The 12075-nt window shown below is 38.3% G+C and overlaps 1 protein-coding gene across 1 annotated transcript; it reads right to left on the bottom strand.

Annotated features, from left to right (window-relative positions):
- Positions 1–5558: 5558 nt before the first annotated feature.
- On the bottom strand, positions 5559–8296 carry LOC112555619. Its single transcript, XM_025224049.1, has 3 exons — positions 8192–8296; positions 6670–7840; positions 5559–5627 (listed from the first exon to the last, which is right to left on the bottom strand). The coding sequence occupies exons 2-3, from the start codon at positions 7666–7668 to the stop codon at positions 5559–5561; spliced, it is 1068 nt and encodes a 355-aa protein (XP_025079834.1). The 5' UTR covers positions 7669–7840; positions 8192–8296.
- Positions 8297–12075: the final 3779 nt, after the last annotated feature.

Here is a 12075-nt window from a genome sequence, read left to right on the forward strand (position 1 = left end):
TCATTACTTTAAAGACTAAAAGTAAACATTTGATTTCAAATACATTTTTGAAAGAGTTCTCAGCAAAGTTGATGAGCAGAGCAAAACACTCAGAATGTAGTTCACAAACTGAATCAGGTCACCCTGCTTCTTCAAAATATGGGGAAGAGGAGCTGATGAAGAAATGAATTAGAACAAAGTGGTATGTCATTTAAGTATAATGTGTTAGTACTAGACACCTTTTTTAAATGTTACCTTAGCTTTAGCTAATATTATCAGTTAATATGTATGTTATGCTTACAGTCTTGATAAACCATTTAACAAACAGGCAGGCATAGCATCAGCTTACAGGTTATCTCCTGACAAGAAAGTGTGTCAGTGTAATATTTGCATTAAAATAATACACATTTATGAAGTACAAAAATAATGTAGTATTTTATATGCATAGATTTTATTTTATAAAATAATTCTGCACTTGCTTTTCATGGTGTCAAAATGAGCAGTCTGTGTGGTCTATTAACTATGACCACTAAAATTGTTCTAACTTTCATAAAGAACAGCTTTGATTAAACTGTTAATTAACTTGGTGATTTGAGTCACTTAATGCCATTATTTTCTCTGAAGTCCCACTAGGTTTATTTAAGAGACTGGGTCTGGTTTGTAGCTATATTCATCATGCAACCATTGATCCCTCATCAGTGGAGTAGGGTTCAGCATTATATCTTAAACATATCCAATCCAGTGAATAATTTATTTCGCATTTGTATTGTAGTATTTTACATGGTGGAAACAACTAAAGATTTTTTTAACAGGTCTTCAGCACCTCTCTCGTGCCACGGAGAATTTTAAAACGGCTGCTATCTTCAGAGTTGGCTCAGTGGAACCAAAGGGGAAAAAGTTTCCAGTCACTTCAGCTGAGAAGTATATTAATTGGTGTTAGTTTTTGTTTGGTTTTGATTTCTTTGAGGTGTACGTCAATATGAACTTAAAGGACAAGTTTTCCGAACAATTTAAAAAAAATAGTGAATCTAAGTATTATTTTTCTCTACATTTACAAATTTATTATTGTGTACAATAGCATTTAAGTCTACCTTAAATTTCTATTTGTGCACAGCTGCAGTCCAAGAGACATGAATTGAGGAATGATTCGAAGGGTGATGCCATCTAATGGTGAGTGGAATTACAAAATGAGTTTGTCAGTTAAAATTATTAATGTGAGCATTGTTTTATTCTTCGTCGATTATTCAGTAGGGCATTTACTTTACTTTTTGTACTAAAGATTAATTGGTTACTTCAGAATTATCCAAAATTCTATCACCCCACAAATGGCCATCAAGACATTACCGTTTAAAAAATTTTATTCCACTCTTGTTCAAGTTCTTGTAATCTCACTAGTAATTAGTAGATTTTATGAAAAGCTTTTAATCTTTCTTTACATAAGGCTAAAGCAGTCAACCCCCTGTACGCATGAATTTACCTTTTTCAAAATTATTAAAAAATAACTAACAAGATAGAACAGCAATTTTAAATTGATTATGACAGATCAAAATGTGTGAAGTGGACAATTTTACCGTAATCTTGCTCGTGAACTCACTTTTATGATAATCCACCAAATAGGTATATTATGTGAATTTGGAAAATGTTTTTTTTTTTTTTACACTTTCAAACAAAAAATTCGGGAGCAGATGAAAACCATTTTTTACACCATTCGTGGTCAAATTCTCCTTCATCTGAAGCAGGAATATCCTCTGGGATGTTCTTTCTTTTGTTATTCGACGTTTCAGATGCATGATGTTCGCAATGTGTACCATCGAAAAGGACAGGTAGTGTAGAATATCGGCGAGACTTTCGTTCAAACGTACGTCTTCGTCATGTAAGGGAGATAATTGTGTTCATAAGGCCTAAACTATCTTATTTATTAATTTTTCTTTAAACCACGAGCTGTAAAGGCCTAAAAAAAATTACAACAATGCATAAGCCCAATGTAAATACTGCGTAACAAGTGACAGGGCAAAATCGGCCACCGTGTTGAGTGCATAAAGAAAGAGTTAAGCTTTCATCTATGTGAGAGGTTAGTTCTACTTACATAGCAAAAATCAAAATATGTAAATGCATTGTAACTTTTTTCTTTTCTTCTACAGGGATTCCACCACTCATGGATTCGATTTTTGTGTCATATTTTTCTATCTTTTATGTAAATTGTTGACTTTATGTTATAAATAATTATTTCAAAAATAACTTTCATGGGGTAAAAAATTATTGACTGCAATTTTTATGTAAATAATTGGATGAATGCTTATGTTCAAAAACAATTTTAATGCTTTTAAATAATGTAAACTGTTAAAATAGTTTTTTTTGGTGTAAATAATAAATTGTTTAATGATAATCTCTTGCCTACTATTTATGCGTTGTGAGGAAACGAGATTTTGAAAAGCTGTTGAATGTTTTCTTCATGGTGTGCAAGCCTGTGTACCAGTGTAAGTAAAAGTGAGAAAGGGTGAGGAATGCAGCAAGAGGGGAGTGGGAGTTGGGAGTTTGATGGGAAAACACGACTTCTCATGGCGATCGGTGGGTATGCAATGGTTTTTTTGGTGGGAAGGTGGGTGGGTCTTTCGTGGGAAAACATGGCAACCCGTGGGAATTCCCTACGAGTCCCTTAGGGTCCCGCTTCCAAAACCCGAGAGGGACCCAACTTTCTTCCCGAAGAGGTCCCATGAGGGACCCAAGAGTTCTTGCAGGCTGGGGAGTTGTGTAGGAGAGAAAAGCCAATACACATGTTGGTGACATATAACACCTGGTGTCCTACGTCTCGACCGTTTCATGGGGACATCTAGTATACCTCCATGATCATATCTGCCATCTTGTCCGTAGTTGTCTTTCACAACTGTCATCGTGATCGTCATGATGCCTGTCATCTCAACGTTCATGTGGATTGTGTATGTAAGTTGCGAGGTAGATACTATTGTATATGTATGTTGCTCGGTATCTAATATTTGTTATCAACAGAGGGAGGTCGTCAGCATGACAGTGTCAGCTATCTCTTATTAATTAGTCATGCTAGTGTATCAGACAAAAGCGCAGAATCACTGCTGTCTGCAGGACAGAGATCCTTGTGTTCAGGCCTTGTCGATGATCAGCTGTATTGTACACGTGTACATGAGGTGCAGTGTACGAGAGAGAGACCGTGTATGTATGCGTATGTGTTAGAGAGAAAGAACACAACTCTCGTGTCGTGAGTGCCCCTTGTCGGCATGTAACCTCCCGATTATTAAGCCTTCCGACACAAAATTGATGTGCCATAGGGGACATAACGGGAGCAAGAGAAGGGCCTGGTAAGGTCTCGAGATGAATCACAGGTGTCTAATCAAATCTCCTCCACAAATAACCCAACACCGCGCCTGACCACCTCCACAAGTTTCCACCATCGCATTGAGGAATAAACAAAGCCCTTGTCGCCACATCACTCACCAATCCCCCACTCCTACTCGTCCCCCGAATAAAAGTCCTGACGAGACAAAGTACAGCAAGAAACAAATTTAATAAATATACAAGAGATGTGAAACACATACACACAACAATCTGGCTCATCGGTGGTATCCGTACTTCCAAATGCTTCTACTAGTTAAGATGTCTTCAGCATGTTTTATTTAATTACCCTTTCCAAATAAAAAAAATCATTCACATTGCATTTGATATTTTATTTAATGAGCACCAGCCCAACATATTCACTGCAAAATATCTCAAAAAGAAAACTTGCAAATTCATGCTCTAATAACTAGAACGAGAATGTCATGTTTTTATCATAAAGTCAAACAAACAAAGCAAACAATGTATCTGCTGAAAACTGTTTCATTTTATGAACACTGCAAACATAAATTTTCTCAATTAATTCAGAATAAGAAATTCTTACTTGCAGATATAAATTATTCAGTCATTTGGAGTAATTTATCCTCCAGTAGGAACAGGATCTTCATATGCAAGGGTTACACAATGTAATAAAACTCATTTTTAAAAAAAACAAAACAGATTGCAATTATCGTGCCATCTATTGCAATAAGCAAAAAGAATCAGAAAGCCAAAAAAACATTTTATACAAAAACATTTTGCCTTCATTAGGTCTATGTCAATCGCACTACTCTGGAAACATTAACATTTTTAAAAAATCAGTAAAACAGTGTCCATGCAATAAATGTAAATCACTATAATCTAACCACTGTTTTTAGACACTTTAAATAAAAAAGTAATACTTTCTGTTTCAACAAATGCTATATGGAGAACTTTATTTTGCAGCAAAACAAATAATTTGAAAAAGAAATAAAGACAGAACAATCAAGAAGAAAATAAATACAAGGAAAATTCAACAATAGAAAACCACGAGGAGTGCCTCAATGTCTACAACATAAATTATTATTTGCCCCTTTAACTCTTTGACTTCCTTTCCATCAATTACTATTTTCTTCTCCCACCCACACACAACCCCAGCTCCCATTCTTTAATTTTAGCACATTAGCTGTGATTAAATAATACAAAAAAGTTGAATATACCTGTATGTGTCAATATGATATACTTTAAACAGCTACAAATTTTAATCATTGCTGAATTTCTTACAGCCAGGTGATCCCTGTATCTGATGGAGGACAAGTCCCTTAAAGCAGCTTTACACACACTGCAGAGGTAAGGTTTAAAGTCGCTCATCTCTGTAGCTTATTATATGCATTTTCAAATACTCTGCTCTCAAATGGTCTCTTGAAGTGAACTGAGGAGGCTTAGGATCACAGTGAATCACAATGTCATATTTTAAGCCAAAGAAATGACCTGAAACAGCTTTACACAAACTGCACTGGTGAGGTGTAACACAGCAACAAATGAGAATGTGTTGTTTGACATTGCATGACCTAATCCCAGCATTACAAATATGGCACTAGGAAGGTTAACACCTCTAGGGATCAGCCTTCTTGTTTTCAAAATAGATCATCTAAATTCAGCTTTTCAAATTTTGCAAGGATGATGACTTGATAAGAACTTCAAAGCAGCTTTACCTAGTATGCACGGATAACAGAAAACACCATCATAGGTCATCATCTGTGTTTTTAAAGTAGATGCACACCTAAAAGCAGCTTTACACACAACGCACTTGACACATCACTGTAGATTTGCATCTGCATTTTCTAAGAGGACTTGAAAGCAACTTTAGACACATCACACCTGGTGAGGTTTCGAATCATTGTGACTCACCTTGTGTCTTTTGAAAGTAGAAAAAGGTCTAAAAAAGCTGTACATACGTTGCACTGGTAAGATTCAACATAATTATGAATTAGATTGTGTCTTTTCAAACCAATTAAAGAAGCTAAAAGCAGATTAACACACACTTCAAAGGTAAGATTTGTTATTTCTGTGGACCTGCATATACTGTTTCAAATGAAACAAACTTTTGAAGGCAATGTTACACACACTGCAATTGTGAGGCTTATCACTGTGAACCTGCATGTGCTGTTTGAAACCATCGGATTTTTTTAAGGCAGCATTACATATGCTGCATTGGTAAGGTTTCTTGTTTCTGTGGATTTGCCTATGTTGTTTCAAATAGGATAATGTTTCAAATACAGCTTTACAAACTCTGCACTGGTGAGCTTCTCCTCCCTGAAAACCTGCATAAGTCCTTTCAAAGTGTATGATCTTTTACATGCACTCTTGAGGCTTCTGATCACTGTGAACCAGCATATGATTTTTCAATTCTGAAAATCTTTTAAATGCAGCTTTACACACACTGCACTTATGAGGCTTCTGATCATTGTGAACCAGCATATGACTTTTCAAATGTGATAATCTTTTAAATGCAGCTTTACACACACTGCACTTATGAGGCTTCTGATCACTGTGAACCAGCATATGACTTTTCAAATCAAATAATCTTTTAAATGCAGCTTTACACACACTGCACTTTTGAGGCTTCTGATCACTGTGAACCAGCATATGACTTTTCAAATGTGATAATCTTTTAAATGCAGCTTTACACACACTGCACTTTTGAGGCTTCTGATCACTGTGAACCAGCATATGACTTTTCAAATGTGATAATCTTTTAAATGCAGCTTTACACACACTGCACTTATGAGGCTTCTGATCACTGTGAACCAGCATATGACTTTTCAAATCAAATAATCTTTTAAATGCAGCTTTACACACACTGCACTTTTGAGGCTTCTGATCACTGTGAACCAGCATATGACTTTTCAAATCAAATAATCTTTTAAATGCAGCTTTACACACACAGCACTTATGAGGCTTCTGATCACTGTGAACCAGCATATGACTTTTCAACTCAAATAATCTTTTAAATGCAGCTTTACACACACTGCACTTTTTAGGCTTCTGATCACTGTGAACCAGCATATGACTTTTCAACTCAAATAATCTTTTAAATGCAGCTTTACACACACTGCACTTATGAGGCTTCTGATCACTGTGAACCAGCATATGACTTTTCAACTCAAATAATCTTTTAAATGCAGCTTTACACACACTGCACTTATGAGGCTTCTGATCACTGTGAACCAGCTGATGACTTTTCAAATGTGATAATCTTTTAAATGCAGCTTTACACACACTGCACTTATGAGGCTCCTGATCACTGTGAACCGCCATATGACTTTTAAATTCTGATAATCTTTTAAATGCAGTTTTACACACATTGCACTGGTGAGATTTCTTGTTACTGTGAACCAGCATATCACTTTTCAAACTGGATGATGTTTTGAAGGTGGCTTTACATACTCTGCACTTTTGAGTTTTACCAGTGTGGTGTGACATGTGTTTTTTGTGCAAGGATGAAAAATGGAATGAAGACATACACTCTTTGCACTTATCAGATTCAATATCCCTAGAGTGGTGTTTTTCTGACTCAGTACTGATGCTAGCTTCTGTCAAATTTACATTTCTCTCATGCTGAGGACTTTCAGTCACAATATCCGTCACCTGTGTATTTTTACATCCAGCAAAATCCACATCTTGAAGTTCAGGTGATGATATGCATGCTGATATATCTTCATTTTTTCTGCAACTCCACTCCACCTGCTGTGATACACTCTGTGCCTTCAAGTGCTCCATTATTGTGGACTGAGTGTGTGATTTTGTCTGCTCTGACTCTACTGCAGAACCAACGCCTCGACCAGAGTGATCTTCATGCTTGATCTCAGAAGTGACTGGTCCTTTTGCATACTGTGTCTTCACTTCATAAGTATCGCCTTGGCAGTTCCAATAAAATTCATTATCACTATCAAGTTGAGAAATTGCATCCTGACCAGGCCATGATCTCTCAGTCTTTACTATATGATTATACTCAGTCATATGTGGACATTCTATCTTCACAATGTGAGTGTGCTGCTGTTCAATTTTAATGAAAGAAGTGGAATCTTGACAATTCATCTCCACTTTCTGAACATTCTCACACCTCCAATTTGTCTGTGCAGCTGGATCAATTTTTATATTATGGAGTTCTTGGCCAAAGATACTGTCATGCTCCATAAAATCATTCTGTAAACATTTTGTCTCATTATAATCAGAGCAAAATGAACTTTCTGCTTTAGGTATTACATTATTGCTGAAGTTTTCTTGTGCCTCAGCCATATATTTCGTTTCAGTCTTTATGAGTGTACATGGGACCTGCATCTCGCTCTTTATAGCAAACATCTCTTCGTGCTCTCCAAGAATTACTGATTATATTTATTGTCTTTTGGGTAAAGGTACTTTTACTCTTACTGTTGACTAACTTTCCATGAAGCTCAAGACCTCAGCTTCATCAACTCTATTGTTTCCAGTGACAATAGGAGACCTTCTGAAGTCTGTTGTAATCTTATCAGACCTGAAACATGACAATTGTAATGATTCAGTTGTCATGGAAATTAAAGCAAACATTTAAAAGCAAGGGGATTTCACTTACCCGCTCTCTGTTAAAATGAAAGAAGAAAACTTTACTGCTGCGGCTTTTTTGAAACACGTATATATTATTTTGTAACTCAGTAGGAAATTCAGTATTTTTATCTAAAATTATGTGGAACTGGCTATATTGAATAAAAACCGTCGCCATCTTTAGAGATCTATAGAGTTTAGGACAAACTGCTGAAAATCAAGCATTTAACCTCTCAGAACAGAAACAAGAAAGTAAAATAAATAAATCATATATGTCCGTGCTCAGAAGAGGAATGAGACATACCGTGTAGGTAGAACTTGTGGACGTAGAAGTGTAGTCACACCATGAAACCATGTCGCTAGAAGTTTGAAGTTTAAAAATCACTAAGAACAGCAACTCCGTATTTTCTGTTCACTAGAGTTACCGCCCTTGTGTAGAGATTTGTATAGAGATTCGCGACGATGCGTATCACGTGGTACACAATTTAAAATGGCCGTGAGTTGTGTGTAGAACTAAAAAGTCTCCATGCCATTGTCGGAAGTATTGAGAGCTCTCGGCATTCGCGCTAATAACTCGACATTATTGACAAGAGAATAACTTCGTCTGTCCCACAACAATCAGTGTCGTATACGAAGCAAAAATAAATGCGATTGACAGTAGTGACCTATACGAACTGCCAAAGCACCTTTTTTCCATCGACCACGACGATTTGCCGTGCACCAGAACTGAAGATATTGTGGAGGACCTTGTTTTTGCCAGAAATACTGGATGCTGTATGAAGTGGAGAGAAATCTTCGCAAAAAACAGAATATTTCATAATCAAACTAATTCCATCGATTCATGGGATGATTTAGCCCTCTATCGACGATTAAGATTTCGATTTACTGACATCCTGGCGATCGTCGATGACATACAAGGAGACTTGCAGTAATTACAAATCGAGGGCGCAATGTCACACCTACATTGCAAGTGTGTCTTGCTCTTTGTTTTTATGCAACACGTGCCTTTCAGAATATGTGTGTGCGTGGTCTGTGTGTGTGTGCGTGGTCTGTCTGTGTGTGTGCAGGCGTCTCCCAAAGAACGGTTGGCCTCATTACTAACCGATTCACGAGAAACTGAAAATAATACAAACCCCACACAGACTACATTATTAATTGGATTTAGTATCACTATTGATGTTCTGATATCTTGATATTCGGGTAATGATGATGAAATATATTCATTGTTGTACTCTAGGAATTTCATTTTTCTGTCTACCTGTTAAGTTCCAAGCTTTCTTGTGTTCACTGTACGTTTCTGTGTCAGTCTTTATAGTGTGGCAAAGCTTGTTCCCTCATGGCAATTCTGTCTTTACTGGATGAAGACAATGTTGCTCAGTTTTAATTGAAGAAGCAGACTCTTGAGAGTTGTACTCAACAACATTTATAACAATATTCTCAAGCTTACAGTTTTAATGCTGAGTTTGTGCAGCCTGATCATTTTTTAAGTGTTCAAGCTCAGTTTTAATTAAACAAGAAGCATCTTGAAAGTTTAACTCCAATTTCACAACATTCTCATGATTCCAGCTGCATGCAGCATGATCAATTATTTGTGATGCAGTTCCTGATCAGAGATGGTCTTAGGCTGTACAAAAACTAACTTATAAGGAATTTTTTTTCTTCTGTCAAAGCTAATTGACATTTCTGTTTGAAGCATTACATCAGTACTTATAGGTCTTCTTGTGTATCATAAACAGTTCTTAATTCACTCTTAAATGTTGACAGCACATGGGACCTGTGGCTCCCTCTTCATGGCAGACTTTGTGATGTCCTAGAGATGTTTGATTAAACCCATTGACACTTTGTTCAAGTACTTCCACTCTTACTTCTGGTTTACTTCTCATGAAGCTGTACACAGGACCTCAGCTACTGCCAGTCTAGTGTCTTAAATGATATTAAAACGCCCTCTGAAGTCTGCTGCACTCACTCCGGCAGAGATATTCCTGCCAAAGTTGCTGAAGAGTTGGCAGAGTGTGGATGTCTCACATACAGACATTCTTCATACAAGATTTACTTCACTACTTAGTCCGGACGCACTAACCTATCTTCTTTTTGTGAAACTTTGAGAACTTCATGATATTTATCAAAGCATTAATCTTCAAAGCAAATGGATGATGGACGGCTGCTGCCGATGATGATGATAATGACGACGATGACTACATTCACTAATCTCAAACCCCAAACGTGTGTAGGTTACTGTCCACACGATGCACAATTTGGCAGAATGGTGTGCACCAGGGCTTATTACACCTCACAGAGCAAATTTCCTGGTGTCCGGCCTGCCAGGAAGGGCGAGGTGATGGCTTCCCTCATCCCAGCATTCATCTCATGCTCAACGTGTAGCGCCGTCGCCGAGCTGTACGGTGACTCGAGCGTGTCTGAATCCTATAGAAGCTGGGGAGGGTGCAGGCGGAGGGAAAAGTTACTTTAGTGAAGTGTGTGTGTGTGCCTGAGGAGAAGGAGGGGACAATTAGGGGTGTACCCATAAGTTTTTCGTTCTTTTCTTTGTCTTTTAAAGAAAGGTTGGCGTAACATTCTACCTGGGGATTTTTTTGGAGTGGAGTACTACAGGTTTGGTCATTTATCGTTATTTTTTCTCATTTATTAACCACTCACGTGTAAACAACTAGTGTTGTAGTAGTGATGTAGGTCCTAGTGCACGTGTCCTAATGTTTACAGTCTATATTACAGTACTGAATGAAATTTAGATAGTGACAATCGAATGGTAAGCATGTTATTATCTACTGGAGAAATAATTGATGATTAAAAGTACTAGGACCCCGGAGACATCGTCTACCCTGGTGCCCCGTGCTGGCTCTTGGTGTCCCTGTGTGTGTGAGCGAGGAGAGAGAAAAAGCTTCTTAGTTTCACACATTACACGAGAAACGAACCGGTGGCGCTGACTCCAGCGAAAGGAACACGAGTTGTGTAGGAGAGAAATGCAATACAAATGTTGCTGACATATAACACATCGTGCATCTCGACCTTTTCATGGGTACATCTAGTATACCTCCATGATCATGTCTGCTGTTTTGTCCGTAATTGTCTTTCACAACTGTCATCGTGATAGTCATGATGCCTGTCATCTGAGCGTTTATGTGGATTATGTATGTAAGTTGCGAGGTAGATACTATTGTATATGTATGTTGCTCGGTATCTAATATTTGTTATCAACAGGGGGAGGTCGTCAGCATGACAGTGTCAGCTATCTCTTATTAATTAGTCATGCTAGTGTATCAGTGAAAAGCGCAGAATCACAGCTGTCTGCAGGACAGAGATCCGTGTGTTCAGGCCTTGTCGATGATCAGCTGTATTGTACACGTGTACAGAGTGTGAGGTGCAGTGTACGAGAGAGAGACCGTGTATGTGTGTGTGTTAGAGAGAGAGACCGTGTATGGGTGTGTATGTGTATGTGTTAGAGAGAAAGAACAAAACTCGGGTGTCGTGAGTGCCCCTTGTCGGCATGTAAACTCCCGATTATTAGGCCTTCCGACACAAGATTGATGTCTTAACGGACATAACGGGAGCAGAAGGGCCTGGCAAGATCTCGCGATGAATCACAGGTGTCTCATCAAATATCCTCCTCCATTTATAACCCAACACCACGCCTGACCACCTCCACAAGCTTCGCACCATCGCATTGCGGAATAAACAAAGTCCTTGTCAACCACCTGACCTCATGATTAAGACATCAGCGATGATAATGAAAGTGAATAATCGTTATAACAGACACAATATACCTGTGAAGCAGACATGATGTGCGGACAGTGTTATTAGTGTATTTTATCTAACCCTATATATAAACATTGTGTGTATACAGATATCTATATTCTGGGAGATGACGCTGGTGTGCGGAGGCCGTGACAGCAATGGCCGCTTGGCTCGGTCTGTCACCCCGAGAAGGATGATGGAATGCGAGGAATGCCTTTACATCGTCGTCCGGGGAGATAACGCCGACACCTTGGTCACATGGCGGCCGGCGGACTGACGATGTCAAAGATAACGGTGGTGGGAGTGGGAGTGGGTGGTCACGTGACCGCACCCCTGTCGTTGGGCCCCAGCAAGGACGGCGACCCACCCATGTCATAAAGAGAGACTTTGCAGCACTCTCACATCCGCCACGCCCTTTGATGCTTTTTAATTTTTAGT

The sequence above is a fragment of the Pomacea canaliculata genome, linkage group LG14 (genome assembly GCF_003073045.1).
Source record: "Pomacea canaliculata isolate SZHN2017 linkage group LG14, ASM307304v1, whole genome shotgun sequence".
NCBI lineage: Eukaryota > Metazoa > Mollusca > Gastropoda > Architaenioglossa > Ampullariidae > Pomacea > Pomacea canaliculata.